This window comes from Chrysemys picta, chromosome 2 (genome assembly GCF_011386835.1).
Source record: "Chrysemys picta bellii isolate R12L10 chromosome 2, ASM1138683v2, whole genome shotgun sequence".
Taxonomy (NCBI): domain Eukaryota; kingdom Metazoa; phylum Chordata; order Testudines; family Emydidae; genus Chrysemys; species Chrysemys picta.
In genome coordinates this window covers 105,337,691-105,357,972 of record NC_088792.1, presented here as the reverse complement: position 1 = coordinate 105,357,972, position 20,282 = coordinate 105,337,691, and the positions used below count along the sequence as shown (strand labels likewise).

The window sequence follows — 20,282 nt, the reverse complement described above, 5'->3', positions numbered from 1 at the left end:
GGAGGAAGAAATACTGGAAATGTAATGAGAGAACCTCAAAAACCACAATTTTTTGCAGTTCCTTTCAATTTTTCAAAATTAGTCCAATTGTATCAAAATTGTGTGACATTTAGCCTACTTTCACTCAAAAATAAGCCAGTTGTTGAACATAAAAATTTTTGAAAGCGGAAATATATTTTGGATAAGGATCAATTCATTTTTACAAAAACCTTGCATTTTAGTTGGTACAGTGCAGACCACACTGGGGGCCCAATCTCAGTCTGATCTCTGGACACTACTGTCATACAAATTATTATTATTAGTAGTAGTACAGATCATAAACAGAAGAAGACATTTTTCTCTTACGCAGTTCTCAGACTCTCAGTAGCATGCTGACACTGAAATGTAGAAGGGATGTTGCTGCTGGCTTGTCACTGGTCTTAATGGTGAGTTATCACAGTGGCTGCCCTTTAGTGTCAACATTTGGGGGATCCAAATCTTGGTGGTTTTGTTTTGTTTTGTTTATTTGCTTGTACATTTTGGGTGGGGAGGGAGCACCGAAAATGTTTTCCATCCCGGATTGGATAGTTTTGGCTGGACATATTCCTGGAGGTTTCATCGCATGACATAATCTTTAATTAAAGATTAATCTTTAATTTCTGGAGACTCCAGGACAATCCAGGAGGGCTGGCAACCCTAGTCCCGGAGACAAAACACCTAGGACTGGCCCTGTCATCACCAGTTACTAAAATGTATATTATGGGTTTTGTTCCTGCTTCCACTGAGGTCAATGGGAGTTTTGATGTTGACTTCAGTGCAAGGAGAATTGGGCTGTTTGTGGGGAACAGTAAAAACTTGCCTACGCCTATTTTTGAAGAATATTGCTTTTGGTCTATGGTTTAAAAGAACGGATTCATCTTTCCAACCCCCCACCCACAAATCATAATTACTATTATATTATTTTCAGCTTGGCCACTGCATGTGAAGTCCACCCCATTTGCAGAGAACGCAGTGCAAGGCTTATGCAACATTCCCGTTCTACTTAAACCCTCAACATAGGGCTTAAATGGTGTATACGTTTTAACCCTGTCTTCTCTGCCCAGAAGTAAATTTCTCACTGAACATAGATATTAAGTCTATACATCATACTGGCTGGCTATTTTTTCTTTTTACCACCTACATTTTCGCCCTCATCAAATTCACTCATTTTATTTACATCTGTAAAAAGGATTCCACATTTTGCATTTTGTGTTCTAAAGGTTGCAATACATTTTACTCATCCATCTTCTCTGCACTCTGGAAGAATGTTCAAGTTGCAACCAGAGTTGGATCTGTCCTGTGATGAAGAAAGCCTTTCTATCATGGAAATGCCATTCCCAACAGAAACCTGCAATGAATCTTCTTCTGACAAAACATGGCTTCGTGATTGATAGACAATAAATATGAAATCAGCCCTCTGATGCATTGTGTGTTTGGGGACTGTGGGGGAGAAAAAACATATTCTTTTACAGAAAGAAGAGGGTGTGGTGTATTAGGGAATATCATATTTGTATAAAAAAGTGGGGTGCATTCTTTGAGCTTGGCTTTCTGCTCTTGAGGGTGGGGGGTGTCGGAGAAAAACACAGTGAGAGAAAAACATTCCTGGAGGGGATTAATTTTTAGGTGACTCAAATAGACACTTTGATCCCTTCCATCTGCAGGTGGCATGTTTTAACTTGTTAATATATGGATAGCAAATTCCCTTTTGCCTTTTATGTTTGGAAAATTGCTCATAGCCCACACATGGCTATGTAATTGGGAGAGATTGTTCATTCTTGCCTGCAGGAAGGCATTTCTCTTTCTGCTGAGCTCGAGTTCCAAAGCAGAGAGGAAAATGCTGTCAGAGAAAGAGCAGCAGAATTCCTGGTCTGGCCATGGGTTTGCTATAAAATGACCATTGAAAGATGTTCATTGCATTCAGGGTGCTATGTATTCTGTGGTATGTGGGATATCGATTCTGCAGTAAGCCCTTCCCCTCTAACTCCCAATTGAAACTGGTGCAGTATTCTGTATAATAGTAACATTTTGATAGCTTTGAGTAAATTCACATAAGTGTTTTTTTCAATGAATTATATGCACAGAAAATAAAATGATTTATACCTTGTGTTATTTAGTTTTAAACTCAGTGCAAATCTCAATTTTGGAGTGTTTTTACTGCAGTACAAATAATTAATAATGAGAATACATATTGCATTGAAAAGTGATGTAAGATTGCATGGGAGTTCCTGTGAGTTGCTTTGAAGTCACTGAATGCTCAGCATCTCTGAGCATCAGTCATTTTATTTAGGTGCCTAACGTGAGGCACTTACATTTGAAATATTTAGCTTAAACCCACCTGTGTCTCAGTTTCTTCATCTACCCTTTTAAGGGTTTTGAAATTTGTGGATGACAAGCATATTATATTCCTCTTCCCCCATATGGTTCATGTGTCAAGCAGGTGTTTGAACCAGAATGGACTAAAATTATCCGATGAAACAGGTAGAGCTCATTGTATGCTGGAATTTCTTGGCTATGGAATTTACCACAGAATTGTGCTTCAGAATTTGTATCATACTGGCATGTTACTAGCTATCAGGTACTGCAGATTTTGGTTCATCTTTTTTCTTAGTGGTTCCTTCAGAAAGGCGTAGCTGTGTGCATTATTTTCTATCCTTTGAAATACTGTTCATGTACAACATGCCACAATGGAAAATTGGTAAGCCTGTTTATTTACTGTATGTTAAACTGTGGGCATTTGACGCTGAAGATGTTAAATAGCAAAATTTAATGACTGGCACTCCACATTTCTGTTACCTTAACTGATTCCAGAACAGGTTGTCAGGAAGAAATTAAAGGACCTCAGTTTTTAAAATGAATAAGCTTTCTTTTACTGTGGTCCCAGTCGAATAATTTCTGTGTTGCTTATAAATTTCAGCTGTAGTAGTTGAGGGGCTTTTGTTTTGAATGTTGCAACTATCTCTTTGGGTATTAAAGGTCCCTTAGAACTTTTAATGAGCATTGCTGTGCTAGGCCATGTATCCTGGCCATATTCCAACATGAGTAATTGCATTCTACCTATCTCAACACCCCCTGTAATTTTAGTTAGATCTGGCACTGTTCCCTTCCCCCTCTACTAAAAGCAGTTGTGTAGAGTAGCTGGCTCAATATGGCTGCCAGATTTGCACTTCACGCTATAAGTCTGTGGGTGGGATGAACGGATTTCGGTAGAGCATTGGCTTTATTGGGAAGAAAAAAAAGATAATGGTGGCAGCTATGCCAGGGCATGGTGCAAATGGGCACAAGGAAACATCCATCCTCCAAGCCATTTTAAGAGAGAGACTCACTACAGATGTTTAACCCATGCTACCACAGTGTGGCTCTTTGTCACCCTCTAGTGGCTGAACCTCTGATAGAGGTTTATGAGTCAGCTATTGCTTCTAAATATTGGACCTGGTTCTTTGACTCAAGTACTTGAGGCTCATGCTTTTAAATCTCGAGACGCTGGGTCATTCCCCACAGATGGCTTGCCATCATTATAAAATGTTGAGAGCCACTGATTTAATGAGTTACAAGGGATAATTATCTATTTATTTATTTATTATTTATTAAACTTGCATTAGTATGTTCTGTGGGACTTGGTAATTCCTGCTCTGTACTCTCTCACGTGTTGACAACTGAAGAAAGTCCAATGGGCTAAGAGAAGTCACACACACATTGCTTAACTATTCTTTGAAACAGTTTACCAATTGATATCAAGTTGAAATACAACTGTATATTTTCAGTTTTTGTGGGGTTTTTTAAAGGACACGCATAGGCTTTATTACATCATTTACAGGGAAAAGGACTTAGGTCCCAAAATTTCCCTTTCAGTGATGCTTGGGCTGCTGAAGATTCATATGAAGCAATTATTAAAAACAATAACAACAAAACCCTATTAGAGGGCTAGGTTATCAGCTACTCCCTTTCAACTTGTGTCTGCAAAAATGCCTGTTTTTTTTCCCATACATATTCCACAGATTTTTAAAAGTATTTAGGCATTGCTGGGTTCAACATAGCAGCATCCTAAGTCAGTTAGATCCTTAGTCTCATTTTCAAAAGTGGCATAGGCATTTAGGAGCCTAAATCCCATTGACTGTCAAAATATGGGCCGTAACCACTTGTATCTACAAAAGTGGGGTTTGTGAGAACAAATTTACAACTGATGTAAATGTATGACCCTTATAATGCAAAACCAAATACACATCCTCCTGAAATGACATATGTATGGGACTTACTTTCTCTTAGAAAAAGTAAATTGTTGGATTTAAACTGGTTGAGAGTGTAGAAAATTAGAACATTAGGTTAGATGATAAGTAAACCTTGCCATAAGTTATGCAACAAGATGCTGGCTGTAAAATTAGTTTTTAAAGGCATCCAGATATAGTATAAACTATGGCTACAATAAATGATAGGAAATAGAAAGACAGGACTAAATTATAGGGTAGTGTTTATAAAAGGAATAGTTCAGCTGAGGTGTAATTTCAGTGAAAAATTCATAAGGTATCCTGCTCACATAGGATCAGAATTACTGAAGAAGATGGGTTCCTAGAGTCAAAGCCTTGTTCACATAAATAGTTCCATTGTAGTCAATGGGACATCTCAAGTAAGAAAAATGAGCAGGGTCTGACCCATTGCCATTTAAAAGACTCATAATTTCTGACCAAAGATATGAGTCAGTTAAACACAGCCATGAGCTGATAAAGAGCAGAATAAGAGTAATAGCAAATACCTCTTAATAGTCTGTAAGCTCCTTATTTAGGAATGATTGGTTTATATTGACTATGAGCTATGGTATGTCATAACGACACTTTAGCTTAATCTTAAAACGGGCCAACAAGTGTTTGCACATGCAATAAGAATGAATATGCATGCAGAGCTTCAGTGCCTATGTTTGTAAATTTGGCTGTAAAGGACATATATAATATATGTTTGTAGAGTTGTAACCACCTTGGTTTCAGGATATTAGAGAGACAAGGTGGGTGAGGTAATATCTTTTATTGGACAAACTTCTGTTGGTGAGAGAGACAAGCATTCAGTCTAACATAGAGGTCTTCTCCAATGTGTAAGGATGTAGATGATTACATACAGGGTAGGAACAATTAATGAGACTGTATTAAAAACAGTATGAGACTTCCAAAAAACCTCTTGTGCTTATTGCATTTCTAATGAAGCAACCCATTTTTGATCAAATGTACGGGGTCAAAATTTCTGTATAAATAAACCTGTATAAACACACCAAAATAAATCTGTAAAGAAAGAATTTTCTAGGAAGTTACACTTTGGTAAAGGAGCCAAAAACACAAATAAAAAGAGAAACTGAAAACTGTAATTAATAATATCTGCAAGAAGCCTTTCTCATGCAGCAATATTTTTTCCACAGCAAGATAGCCAGTATTGTGAGAGACAGTTGGGGGAGATTGCATGGGGCTTACTTAAGGTATACCTATATGGCTGTCAAGGGGTTAAATATTATTTCTTAAATGCTGTGTAGTAATGAATAGAAGGAAAGCTTTCCTAATTGTAGTGAAGTATTTTTGGAATTTGCCCCGTCAGTTGGTAATATTTCACTAATTAAAGCAACCCTTTGTTTAAACCAGGCTGACAAGAGTTCGTCTGGAGGATTGGCTGTTGGACAAGCTGAGGTATGTTCATTCTTCAGCAAATCAACCCATTTTATGAAATGACCTTTCTGAAGTAATGCTTTTAACTTAGAAGAAGGTAATCACATCTGTGAATTCATTATGGTTTCTGTGCTGCTGTGGGTTGCAGGCTGTAAAATGTTTCACTCTATTTTACTGCCCAAGTCCTGTGTGTAAAGAAAATGAACCAAATAAAAGAAATATATTATAGGCACAAGTATGACTGGAAGGCACGTAGAGTGATTGGATAGCAAAAGGCATGGATTGTAAATGTTTGCAGGGGGAATGTTTGCAAGTTGGATGGGCAGGGCATGTATTGGTTTCCTACTGAGACCAAAATGAATATGGCCATCTGGAACACTCGCGTCCTAGGGGACCATGTACTCTATGGCTGTGGTATGGCGACCAAAGGTCACCCCATGCCAGACTAGCTCCATGCTTGAGAACTATGGATCTGTTCTGAGGGAGGGAACTACATTCATTTGCAGAGATAGTTTGGGGCAATGTAAATAAAATTAAAAATTGTAAAAGCTTTATACCCCTGATTAATGGTAATGTACAGAATTAATGGCTGTTATATATTAAAGCTATTTTCTAAACTTTAGACATAAAAATGCTTGAAGAAATACATGCAATACCATATATACCATTGATACGGTGTGGTATATTTGTTGAATTCAGTTGTTTACTTTGTTCAGTGGGTTCCTGCTTGTGAAGAATACCAGTTTGCAAGATCAAGGAAAGACTAAAACTGCTGACTGATTTCTCAGTTTTGTTCAAAATACTTTGTATACTTTTTTCCTGCCAATGCATACAGCTGACTCAGTGTTTCTCTTAACAAGGTATTAGGCCATGACTTAGTAGCTTTCTTTTGTGGCCTTTTTTCTTCATTACAGACATAGGGTCAAGACTTGGGAAGGCAATTTTTTTTATTGCCAGTAACAGCATTTTAACACTTTTATATATCAGTTTCCATCTCCAAAACATTTAAAAAATATCAGTTAATTAATCCTCAGCAGCCTTATGAAATGGGAAAGTACACTGGATACGTTTCAAAAGTTCATTCTTGTTTTAGAGGTACTCCTCTACCCAGATATAATGCTGTTCTCGGGAGCCAAAAAATCTTACCGCGTTATAGGTGAAACCGCGTTATATCGAACTTGCTTTGATCTGCCGGAGTGCGCAGCCCTGCCCCCCTGGAGCACTGCTTTACCATGTTATATCCGAATTCATGTTATATCGGGTCGCGTTATATTGGGGTACAGATGTATTACTGATTCCAGCAATATTCCCGACCTTTAACAAGGAATGCTGCTAGAAGCAGTGACACCTCTGAAACTGATATGAAATTTGGAGTGCACCCATTGTAAGCACATCAGTGTTGCCAACTTTCTTGATTTTATTGTGACTCTCACATTATGTTCTTTTTTCTTTCTTTTTTGAAGTAAGTTTCTAGCCTCAGGGTTGCAGAGGCAGTCATGACTCTTAACAATTCAAAACCCAGAATGCAAATAAAAAGAACCCAAAATGTAGCATTCTTTAAAATCTCATGATTTTTAAGACAGTCTCATTATTTTGGGGGGCCTGATTTCATCATGTCAGCTGAATGTAGAAGACTGAGGGGAGACATTTTTTCTCCAGAGATCTTAATAAATATCAAAAGTTTCCTCTCCAGTTACCTTGCTATTTGATATTTGTTAGGTCTACAGGCTGGACTATATAAAACATTAGATAAGCAGTTCTCAAACTGTGGGTCGGACCCCGAAGTGGGTCACGAACCTGTTTTAATGGGGTTGCAGGGCTGGCATTAGACTTGCTGGGGCTGGGGCCAAAGCCCGAGCCTCACCACTTGGAGCAGCAGGACTCGGGTGGACTCTGGCTTCGGTCTCCCTTCCTGGGATTGTGTAGTAGTTTTTGTTGTTAGACGGGGGTCACGGTGCAATGAAGTTTGAGAACTCCTGCATTAGATTAAACCAGGCATTTAATCATTTAAGAAACTATTTGATTTGCAGCAACTTGGTTGCAAGTGTTTGGGGCTTCCTTGGAGTCAGAGAGGAGGCAATTATGCTGGGACATCTTTGGCTTGAAAGAACCACAGAGCATGTGAAATTTGAACAGAGATGCTACTCAATGCCTAAGAGGAAGAGTTCCAGAGCTGAGACCTTCTTTTCATAATGTGACCCCATCAAAGGTAGTTGGCTTTGATGGAGGAAAATGAGCAACAGTCCATGTTGGTAGGTAGCATGAAAAAGTTGGATTATCAAGAGGTTTTTGGGGTTGAAAAAAGATGGAATTGGGGATCCTGTGGGGGAAGTAGTAGTGTGTTGCACAGGGAGGCGGAGCTGGAAGTCCGAGGAATGGAAGGATGAAGTGAGAAGAAAACAGAAGGATCTGGTTATGTTGGGAAGGAGGAAGGTGAGAGAAAGAAGGAGAAAGCAAAGAGACTTGAACTTCCATAGTCCCTTTGATCCTAGAATTTCAGTACTTAACAAACATTAATTCACCCTCACAGCAGTCCCTGTGAAGTAGCTAAGTATGATTATTAATTTGACAGAAGGGGAAACTGAGACACAGTTTTAGTTTTTTTTTTTTTTCCTTTTTAGTGATCTGAAATAAAAGTTGCATTTCATGTGTTTGTGGCTTAGGCTAGGTGCTCAGTTGGTAAATGGATGGGTTTTTGCCAACCCTTCAGATTCTACCTGTGATCTGAAAGGCAGGATCTGAAAGTAAGATTTCAGGATAAAACCCTCAGAGATTTTCTTTCTGACTTGCACATCATCACCAGCAAGCTAGGTGCAGCTGAGGTGTATGATAAGTATAGTTAGAATGCATTTAAGTTACACGACTCTGTAACCTGAGTTAAACACGCTGCATTTGAAAATGTGCAGCAAATGTCGATCTGTTTCTTCAGTGTTGAGTTTAATGAAAAAACAACAAGGAGTACTTATGACAACTTAGAAACTAACAAATTTATTTGAGCATAAGCTTTCATGGGCTAAAACCCACTTCATCAGATGCATGGAGTGGAAAAAAACAGTAGGCAGGTATACATACACAGTACATGAAAAGATGGGGGGGTCAGTGCTAATGAGACAATTCAGTTAAAGTGGAAGTGGGCTATTCTCAACAGTAGAATACTAAGGGAGGAAAAATCACTTTTGTAGTGGTAATGAGGCCAATGTAAACAGGGTGGCCCATATCAAACAATTGACAAGAAGGTGTGAGTAACAGTAGGGAGAAATTAGTATGGGAAAATTAGTTTTTTAGTGACCCATCCACTCCCAATCTTTATTCAGTCCTAATTTGATGGTGTCCAGTTTGCAAATTAATTCCAGTTCTGCAGTTTCTCGTTGGAGTCTGTTTTTGAAGTTTTTTTGTTGCCACTTTTAAGTCTGTTATTGAGTGTCCAGGGAGAATGAAGTGTTCTCTGATTGGTTTTTGAATGTTATAATTCTTGATGTCTGATTTGTGTACATTTATTCTTTTGCGTAAAGACTGTCCAGTTTGGTCCATGTACGTGGCAGAGGGGCATTGCTGGCACATATCACATTTAATGAAGTTACTCTAGATTTACACTCATGGGTGGTGTGTGAACCGCTGGCTGGAGTAGGCTAGCTCCCAGTCCAGCCCCTTCGGCCCAAGGCACTGCTTCCCGCGCTGGAGCCCAGAGCTCCCCCCATCGCGGCTGCTGGCCCCTGCCCCAAGCAGCGCCCCCAGCCCCGGAGCACCAAGAGGGCAGGCGGTGTGGCTCCAGCCCTGGAGTGCCAGGAGTGCAGGTGGCACGGCTGCAGCCTCCCCAACCATGGAGCATTGGGAGGGAAGACAGCGTGGCTGCAGGCTCCGCAGCCCCGGAGCGTCTGGGAGGGCTGGCGGTGCGGCTCCAGCCCTAGAGCACCGGGTGGGTGGGCAGCATGGCCCCAACCTCCCCAGCCCTGTAGCGCCAGGAGTGTGGGTGGCGCAGCCCGATCTGGGGCCAATACACCAGGGGAGCCACAGAGCGGGAAGCGGGAGGGGGAGTCTGGGGGCAGAGCATGGGCGGGGCCATGCCTGGCTGTTTGGGGAGGCACAGCCTTCCCGAGCCTGTGATACCTGCCATCGGTGTTTACACTGATGAAACTCACAGGAGACTTTGTCTCTTAGTTAATAAGTGTGTTAATTGTAAGCGGGGGAATGGTCCCGCTATTGTGGGGAACTTTCCTGGCTTCTGCCCTACCACAGTGAAGTGGGCTAGCGAAAGGATCTGAGTCCTCGCTCCCACTCCCTTTACCCAGAGGCCTCCCTGCCCTTGAGGGCTCTCCTTCCACTCTCCTGTCTGGCAGAGTCCTCGTAACCCCAACAAGGCTGGGCCCTGGGGGGCTCAACCCCCAACCCCGCTGTGGTCACCTAGGACAGGGGCTAGGGTGTCCCCACTCCGGGGTACCCTCTCTGCACTGGGCACCTCCCTGACCCACTGATTATTCCATACAATTTAAAGTTGTTTAATTAACAATTAATCTAAAGAAAAGAATAAGGAAAAATGGGAAAAGTTAAAGAAAAACACATCACCCCGCTCTGTGGCAGGGAACATCACAAACAGTGTCTCTGGACATCAGGGCACTTTGCAGTCTGTTCCTTGTAGGTCCCAGGTTTCCTTCTCAGGCCCTGGCTGTCCCGCAGGTATGCTGCGGGTTGGACGCTTGCAATGGTGTGGCCACACACCTCCGGGCTTTGAGTGGTGGGACCCTTCTTCCCAGCGTCAGCCCCCCGTCAGGTTAAGGTCCCCCTCCCAGTCTGACCTGCAAGGGCCCTTGGCTAGGGGTGTCTTTCTGTGCTGGGCCCAAGGTCCCACTTTGGCTGGCCCCACTTGCTCACCACACCTGGCTCTGTGGCTGCAGCTCTGCTCCCAGCACAGGATCTGCTCTCCCTGGGCTGCGTCTCTGGCTCTGTGGCTGCGCCTCTGGCCCCTCTGGATCTGGCACGGTTCTGCTCTCCAGCTCAGTTTGGGCCCCTGCTTTCTCCTTAGCTCGTCCCCACTCAGTCTGACCCAGGCAATTCCAATTCACCCGGAGGACGGGACCCACCCTGGCCTCCTGTCTCGCTGATTAGCCTGCCCGCCCTGTCGGTCAGGCTGACCTGGAGCATTGGCCTCTCGCCATTGTTCCTGGGGACTGTCAGTCTCAGGGTCCTGATTTCCCATCGACCCCTCCCCTTTTAGTGCTGGGAGCTAGCCAACCAAAACACCCCCACTGAATGTTAGTAAGGGGCAACAGTCCCCTTACATAATGATGGGCAGTCCAGAATAGAATCCAGCTGTCCTGTTGCTGTGTTGGCTTCATAGGATAACAGGAGCTAATTAAGTATTTAAAATCATATTTTTTTGTCATGAAGTGAGCAGGTGTGGTTGACAACAAGCAGGGAGAAGATTGGTTGAGTAAGGAGGTGCCATATTTATGTAATCTCTTTTCTGAAAATAATCAGTTTAACACACTTGCCCAGGTCATACAGCTCTGCATTGACAGAGCAAGGGATGTATAATCATTTTAGAAATGTGTCCATCGTATCTGATTTCTGTTTCCAGAAATGTATTAGACTCTTAGCTTAAGCATGAAGATCACATTCAACTCTCTTGCATTAATTCCTGGCTCATTCAGATAGCTGGCAGGGGAGGACTCAAGTGTGTAGGCCTCAGGCTAGTAGAAGCTGTTGCTTTCCTGGATGAGTTGGAGCAGACAGCCCCAATTATCAGCATTCTCTGCTAGTCAGCCAGAGAACAGATTTGATGTCATCTGTGAAGACAGCTGTTTTTCTGCCTCCTCTGCTAGAGGAAAGGGGCTGGAAGGGAGTGGCTATTAATAAGGGAGGTGGAGTTCATTATGAGAGAAGAGAGAAGGCATTATCCCACCTCCCCAATATACTTTGTGAATTTTGTAAATGGATATCGTTAAGGGTGGCAAGGAGGCAGCTGAGCATGATTCAAAACAATCTGTTTCAAACAATCCAAGGGCTTTGGCTATAAAAAGTTGATGATGAATAGAAGTAAATACAATTTGATGGCTGTCTTGATGCAGACATGTTGTTTACTATAACTCAGCATGCTTCACCAATCAATTATCTAATCCCCTGGGAGTACAGAGAAAGCATTAGATCATATACTTCAGCTGAACATTATCTAGTGCATTAAATTTAGTATGAGAGCCCTCTGCAGCTTAAAGGCAGAGGCTGAATTCTCGCATGACCAGCACTCAGCCTTGCTCATGCTTCACTATAGTAATGTTCCACTGAAACAGCTTGGGCTACGCTGCTCTGCCATGAGGATGCCACTGCCAGGGCCTGAACAGCTTGTGCGGTATAGCACTAATTCTGCCAGAGCTCAAACGGTAGGGATACTAGACCTACTAATCTGAGAAAAGGAAGGAACGCGGAGATCAGAATAAGAGGCTTAGTTTCCTGTTTGTTGCATGGCAAGTCTGCTGCCACCAAGCTAATACTGATCCCCTGTGAACATTTTAAAAATTGATGCAAGTTGTAGCAATTTTGTTGGACAAACAATATTTTGAACCATAAACACTTGGTTTGGTTATTTTGTTTGTTTATGGATTTCAGTAGAAACGTAACACGACCTGGTGCCCAGCTCCACCATCCTTGCTTGTTCAAAATTCTCATCAATGTCACTGGGAGTGTTTTGTATAGCAAGGACTATATAGCATAGAATTCAGTCCCTGGTTAATAACAGCAGAACACAAATATGTATGTATGAATGCTCCCTGCTCCATGTCACCATTTAATAAATGTTTTGTGGTGTATGTCCTCAGGGTGGAGGGATGGCTAATCTCATAATATGAGAGGAAAAGGAATAGGTGATGCATTAAAAAAATTGTTGTTGGCAAAGCAAAATGTTATTCATCAACATGCTCTCACAGGTTCATTTTAAAAGACCACACAGAAAATCCGGGAAAAAATACAAAGATAAATAGATTACCATAAATCCTCCAATGACCAGTGAGAAGAATGTAATTGTATTCTAGGATAGAATTGGTAACTCCACACTGTAGATTCGGGAGTGGCACTAAAGTTACCTTCTAAAGGAGACATGAATATAAATAATTTGTTTGTGGTAGTTAATGATATAGTTTTGTTTGACCTGATTTATCTATAATGATCGTGGCTTGAAGTGACATTTGCAAGGGTGTAACAATGAAAACCCAGTTGCTAAATACACAATTTCTAGCTAGTGTATTATAAAATTAGAGATTTTTTGAGACAAATACATCTTCATTTTCTCAATGTAGAAAAAAATGCAAACAATACAGTATTTTTAATGGCCTAGGTTTTCCCAGTTAGTCTTGAAATAAACATTTGAATAGAGAATAAATCCTGAGTACCCGTTTAGTGAGATTCAGTAAAGGAATAGATAAATATAAAAAATATAGTAATATATTAGTTAAGGTTGCTTCCATTAGCATATGCCATAAAATAAAAAATTTCAGAAACAAGGAAGTAAATAAGTTTAAGAACATATACTTCCTATCATATATTAAAGTTGTAAAATTCCAGTCACACACATTTTTCAATATAGTTTCATATGCAAATCACTATCACTAATAGCCTCATAATCCATACAAAGAATGCACATTTAACTACAGCTGCTTATGTAGTGAATTCCATGCTTTTGAGGTGTAATATCTTTTTAACGTATATTTCTTCCAATCTCAGCCATACACAGGGGAATGGACTGGCAGAGAGAGCAGCATGGTGAACAAGTCTTGGGTCACAGACATTGGCAGTCCTGAATTTATCTTTAGAAAAGAAGGACTTGTCTCTCTGATATAGACGGTAGTTCACTGTAGTGTATCCTAAATACAAAAGAGCAAACATTTCAAACACATTATCCCCTTCAGATTACAATTCAGCCCCACCTCTGAGATTTCTGATAAAGTTGATATTTTAGCTGAAGTCCTGTTCTCCACTATTTCTGTTGTGGATCGCATGAAGGCATAGAATTGCCACTGTCAGTTAGTATATCCCTACTTCCATGGATTTTTAAAAGATCTACTGTTGCTCTCAAGAGAGATGAGGAAAAAGAGCCATCCAATGATTTGTATTGTCTTTGATTATGAGCTTTGAAAAGGGCTAAAATATTTTGTGAACCAAATTTAAAATCTAACATGCATTTTCCTCACCATTGCTTTATCAGGGATACTAATGAACAACCTATTTCTATGGCAATTTTAGATTCACCATTTTCATTCAGCTGGTCACACACAAGTTAAAAAGTCTGTAATATGTTCAGATTTAGTTATTTTCCCTCTCTTCCTTTGCAGAAGAATTTGAAGGTTTCTTTCTGTTCACTGAGACTATCCCAATGTAGGTCTGATTATACTTTCTGATTAATTGATTTCTCTGCTCTGTTTGGCTGATTGTAAATATGATCACACAGGCCCTGAAAATGAAGAAAATCAAGATTTTATTTTTATTTCCTTAAGAACAAAAGTGATCTTTATTTTTTATTGTCTCTCCTACCCTTGTAATGAAGCTCTGTTTAATGGAATGTTTTTTATCTTTAAAGAAAAAAATGGTCTTTGATCCTATAGGGTGGTGTTAGCTTCCTAGAACCGCCTTTAGGGAACATTAACCCTGCAGACCCAGAGGATAAAAAGCTTTAACAAGCATGTAAAAAACATTTTTAAACTGGGCTAATTCTGCAAGGGAGATGTACTTAAAGTATTTTGATGGCTTGATTAGTTTTGAAATTGCCCAAAGATTTGCAGAAGCTTTTCAGGTCATGCAGGAAGAAAAATAAAATCCTTTAACTACTGTTTGTGACTCAGAGAATATGTGAACAGTTTTGGTGAGGTTGTTAGCTAGGCCCTGATCTACACTAGAGTTAGGTTGACATAAAGCAGTTTATGTTGATCTAACTCTGCAAGTGTCTACACTAAAATGTTGCTCCTGCCAATATAACTCACCCACTACACCAACTTAATAACTCTACCTCCATGAGAGGTATAGAGTCAACGTCTATGTAGGTAGGTCGACACAGTGTCAGTGTAGACACTGTGTTATTTACATCGACTGTTGTTGCCTTCCAGAAGCAATCCCACAATGGCCACCTTGACAGTTAAATCTGTGCAAGTGCTCCTGGTGAGGATGCACATGGCCCACACGAGGAGCGTAATGTGGACATGCAAAAGCGATTTAATTACTGCAGCGGCTGTACGTTGCTGTAACTTGGGTTGACATAATTTTGTACTGTAGACATACCCTAGAAGTGTGGCATTTCTATGCAGTATACTTTTTGGCTGCATATTTTGACTGGAGGGCTTGAGCCCAGAGGCTGTAAGACTAATGATGGGAACTACCTGTGAATGTTGAAAGGAAAATCTTTCATCCCTCTTATAATGACTTTGGTGATTTTTTTCTCCAGTAAAATAGATTTCAGCAGGTTTGTGTGGAAGTCAGGTAGTAAAATGTTTCTAATCTAATAAAGTGGAACTTGGGGGCTACAAACCTTAGTCATATGAGAAATCAATGGGCCATCACATGAGTCAGGTGCAGTATCAGAATTAGAGCTGAAGGAATGCAATGTTACTTGTTGGTTAAATTCTCAATTGTAGGATTCTCAAACCCGGGATTTAAGTACTTATGAACCTTAGATACAATTTACGTGTAATGCAAAATCTCATGATTCAGGGTATAAACTAACCCACTAACTGACTTCTTTTGTGGAAAGATTATTTCCCCATTTTTTTCTTAACACTTTCCTGTTAAGCCTCTGCATACTGGAATAGATGGACCATTTCTCTGAAGTAGTATGGCAATTTTTACATAATTTAATGTGCACCACAGGATTTTTATGGTGGTTAGCTGGAAGAACCAAGCTCAGTTAATTTGAAAGACAGATAAGTTTGTTGTGGAAGCCTGATATTAACCTTTTAAAAATGATAATCTACCTTTCCCACAATTGTTCGCTATTGAATCTTTAGCACCATACTCTACAATTTGCTATAACAATATAGCTCTAGAAGCTTATCATTTATTTTCACACATTTTTGAGTCTTACAGTGTATAAAATATGAAGGTAATAAACTGTACCTTCCCAGGAAACTATAATGATTTCAATAGTAATTATACTTACAAAGAATAATGCTAATTTAAAAAGAACTAACTCAGTCATTGAAGAGGAAAGGTTCATGTTATTTTCCCTTAAAATTGAAGTGATTAATATTGTGAACTTTAGATTACATAATGATTACTATAGCTTTGAATCAAAATTCTCAGAAATACAGGACTATTTTAACACACATGTCTTGATTACTGCTCTTAGCAGCAGCTGTTATGCAAGGTGAGATAAGGATAATCAAATATTCTTCAGGGCAGAAACAGATTGCAGGCAGGTAAGAGGGGAAACTGAATAATTGGCTAGGTGAATTTTAGATTTCAGTTATGTCCTTTTGAAGCACCAGGTGGTGGCCCATATTGGAGGTAGAGTACCAGACGTGATGAACTAACGGCATAACCTGCCATGAAACACACTATATTGTTATCATGTTTGTTTTTTCCATCAGGTTTTACTGATAAACAGCTCTATCTCATACTGTTATTGAATACTGATGGTTTATGATTTTTCCAATTTATCAGTATAATTTTTGCACTATTGAAGTTAGATGACCATTTTTTCTTTTAAACATCATATTTACATTTATAATTTAGGGAGAAACACGGGGCTAAGTATAACATCCAGCGTACAGATAATTCCTTCATAAAAGAACATAGTACCTGATTCTGCTTGACTAAAGCCTACAAGAGCTTTGCCATTGATTTCAGTGGAGCAGAATGTATGCTCACGCTCAGAGTCTAACTGATGGCGACATGTGGGATTGGGATAGGGTGACCAGATGTCCCGATTTTATAGGGAGAGTCCTGATTTTTGGGTCTTTCTCTTATATAGTCTCCTATTACCCGCCCCCCCCCCCCACCCCGTCCTGATTTTTCACATTTGCTGTCTGGTCACCCTAGATTGGGAAGGAATGTTCCCCTAGGTCAGATTGGCAGAGACCTGGGGGATTATTCACCTTCCCCTGCAGTGTGTGGGTGCAGGTCACTTGCTGGGATTATCTGGGAATATCTCACTAACTCACTTAATCATTTCCCTGCCATTGCAGGGTCCTTGAGCACTGATGCACTGTCGTCCTCACTATTCTCTGGCACATAAGAGTCTAGTCTCCTTTGGTCTCATTTCATTTGTTGGGCTAAATGTGTAGACACTGGGTGGTGGTGGCGGTCTGTGATATATGGGAGGTCAGATTAGATCAGAGATATTTAGACTTCAGTGGTTCAGGAACCAAATTAGCGATCAACATTACCCAAAAGAGCCACAGTCGTGAATTCATTGTTTCATTTACTACAGTACTATATATTCCTATTTAAACAGTATGATGGGGAAATATTTAGTTTATTATTCTCAAAGCAAAATGACTGACCAACTATTATTATTTTATCAACACAATTGGTTAATAACAGTAAAAGCATCCTGATTGGTTAATAACTTAGGTTGGTTAATCATTAAATCACACAGGGTTTTAATATCATGTGCTGCAAGGAGACGTATTAAAGAGCCACTTGCAGCTCTCAAGTCTCAGTCTGAGTATTGCTGGATTAGATGGTCTAGTGGTTCCTTCTGGCTTTAAACTCTATGACAGAGGTAGGCAACCTATGGCATGCATGCCGAAGGCAGCACGCGAGCTGATTTTCAGTGGCACTCACGCTGCCCGGGTCCTGGCCACTGGTCCTGAGGGGCTCTGCATTTTAATTTAATTTTAAATGAAGTTTCTTAAATATTTTAAAAACCTTATTTACTTTACATACAACAATAGTTTAGTTCAGGGGTTGGCAACCTTTCAGAAGTGGTGTGCCGAGTCTTCATTTATTCACTCTAATTTAAGGTTTCGTGTGCCAATAATACATTTTAACGTTTTTAGAAGGTCTCTTTCTATAAGTCTATAATATATAACTAAACTATTGTTGTATGTAAAGTAAATAAGTTTTTAAAAATGTTTAAGAAGCTTCATTTAAAATTAAATTAAAATGCAGAGCCCCCCGGACCGGTGGCCAGGACCCAGGCAGTGTGAGTGCCACTGAAAATCAGCTCGTGTGCCGCCTTCGGCACGTGTGCCATAGGTTGCCTACCCCTGGTTTAGTTATATATTATAGACTTATAGAAAGAGACCTTCTAAAAACGTTAAAATGCATTACTGGCACGTGAAACCTTAAATTAGAGTGAATAAATGAAGACTCGGCTCACCACTTCTGAAAGGTTGCCGACCCCTGCTCTATGAGAATGGGGCCTTATATTTGTAACCAGAAACTATAAAGCCTAGCCTGCCTGTCCCACACCCACAGAGGTACTAGCTTTTAACTCACCGAAAAAGATGTGCAAGTATGATTTTTTAAAATAATTTCACCTTATTAAATGTAACAGACCATATGCTCAACTTCATTATTCAATTGCACTGCCTTACATCACTGCACTCCCCCCATTTCATGCCATTAGTTTGTACACTATCTAGCTTGTAAGTTCTCTGAGGACTTCATACTTGTCTGCACAGCACCTAGCTGGTGCTCTACAAGCTGTTAACTAATAATAATTGCCCAGAGCCAGGAGCGACAGACGCTGCCTAAAAGTGGGGGGGGGCACCAGCACCCAAACCATGGCCCCACCCATTGCATTGCCCCTTCCCCCCAAGGCCCCACCCTTGCACCACCCTTTTCTCCTGAGCCTCCCCCCCCATGCCACCCCTTCTCCCTGAGACCCCCGCCCCCACACCACCCTTTTCCCGAGGCCCTGCTCCTTAACAGTAAAGAATTCAGATATGGGGGCATCAAGAAAATAGGAAAATATTACCTCAAAATTGTTATCCTCCCAATATACTCAGACATTCATTTTTATTTTACACAGACCTCACAAACTCAACTAACACCAAACTCATTGGAAATCACAGTTTTCAGAAAAGACAAAAAGACCTTGAACGATTTACATCCACTACAGTTGAAGTTCACCAGCACAAATTCTATGCACTGCCTCAAAGTAGAACTGAATGCATAGGTAGGGTTGCCAACTTTCTAATTCCAGTAAACTGAACACCCTTGCCCCGCCCACCCCTTCCCTGAGGCCCCACCCCCACTCACTATCTCCCCCCCCCCCCCCCCCCAGTCACTTTCTCTCCCCCACCCTTGCTCATGTGCTCATTTTCACTGCAAGGCCCAAACAGGCATATTTATTGTTTTGACAGCTGTATTATGCTAAGTTCAGGTTTTATTTGTTACAGGATGCTAGAGCTGGCAACAAAATAGTCAAAAGGGGTAATTTTTAAAAAAATGAAATTTCACAAAGATTTTCATGATTCTTTCCCTCCCCTCTTCCCATTTTTCATAACCAGCTCCATGTTTTTTGTTCACTAAAGTTAATGTAATTTTATGTGTGGAATTAGGACCACGCATTATCACAGCTGCAATGGGTCCATTAAAGGCCCACTCCTGAAGCCCAAATACAAATCCATAGAGTATAACCACAGAAATACACACCTGTACAGATAACTATATAAATAAATCTGTAGCAACTGACTCCCACAGCTACATGCAGATACACACATGTATTCATGTGTACACATCTAGCATGCACTAACACATATACTTCCACATTATTTATTATTACAATTGTTGAGTGCCTAGAGACCCCCAACTAAGATCAGGGCTCCAGGGTGGTAGGTGCTGGACATACACATAAAAAGCGAGAGTCTGCAACAAAGAGTTGATAATGTAGCTAGACAAAGGTGGGGAGAAATGTACGATACATTGGCTCTTCTGCAATTACTGGTCAACAACATTCACTTGTTAAAAAATAATACATTTCTGTTAGAGTTCCCTTCTCTCTTAAAAACTTGTTATGAAATGAATACACACACATTTTATGCCATCAATTATTTTTGTGCGCAAGCCAGCAAAAGAAATAAAAGTCAAAGTGTTAGGCTGCAAATTTTATTCACACAGGTATACACACATGCGGCAATACACGCACCTCCCTACACTAAGGAACAGTCTCTTACATACATACATACATACACGGAATGCATGCACACACTTGCCTACCCAGAGACACTTTTTCATACACTTTTCCAGGGGCTGCCTAAATCACCCAGCCGGGAAGGGAGGAGGGTGGGTTGGATGGGAAAAGATGGGGTGTGGTGTGGAAGAAAGAGGATGGGGAGGGAAAGAGGCCAAGGACGAGAGCAGGGTGGGGATGAGAGGGGGCAGTTAAGGAGAGATGAGGGGTGGGGGGGCTATGTGAGGGGATGCAGGGGGAGGCAGAAGGCGACAGGTGCATGAGGATGTGTGGGACACGGGTGTATAGGGATATAATGGGAGCGCAGCAGTGTATGGAGGTGAATTGGGTGCAGGGTTGCGGGGGCTGATGGACATGGGGGTGGCAGCTCTGGGAGGTGGAGAGAATGGGTGGGCGAGCACTGTAAGGGGTACAGGGCTGGGATGGATAGGTGTGGGGGGCAGGATGGGATGGGGGAGGGATCCAGCGAGAGGGATAGGGGGCAGGGGTGGGACGGGGAGGGTTACAGT

General features: G+C 41.0%; 1 protein-coding gene across 19 annotated transcripts in view; it reads left to right on the top strand.

Annotated features, from left to right (window-relative positions):
• The window catches only part of TNS3 (tensin 3), a 426,838-nt gene that overhangs the window by 123,979 nt on the left and 282,577 nt on the right, over positions 1-20,282 (top strand). For 15 of the 19 annotated variants that reach the window (XM_042842646.2, XM_024099919.3, XM_065583894.1 and 12 more), the window contains exon 2: positions 5,634-5,678. The exons of 3 other annotated variants lie outside the window; for them this stretch is intronic. In XM_042842646.2, coding sequence (XP_042698580.2) covers positions 5,634-5,678 — 45 coding nt within the window. Of the gene's footprint in view, positions 1-5,633; positions 5,755-20,282 lie in introns of those variants that run through there. One more of the 19 variants, XM_065583898.1, reaches the window with a different exon arrangement.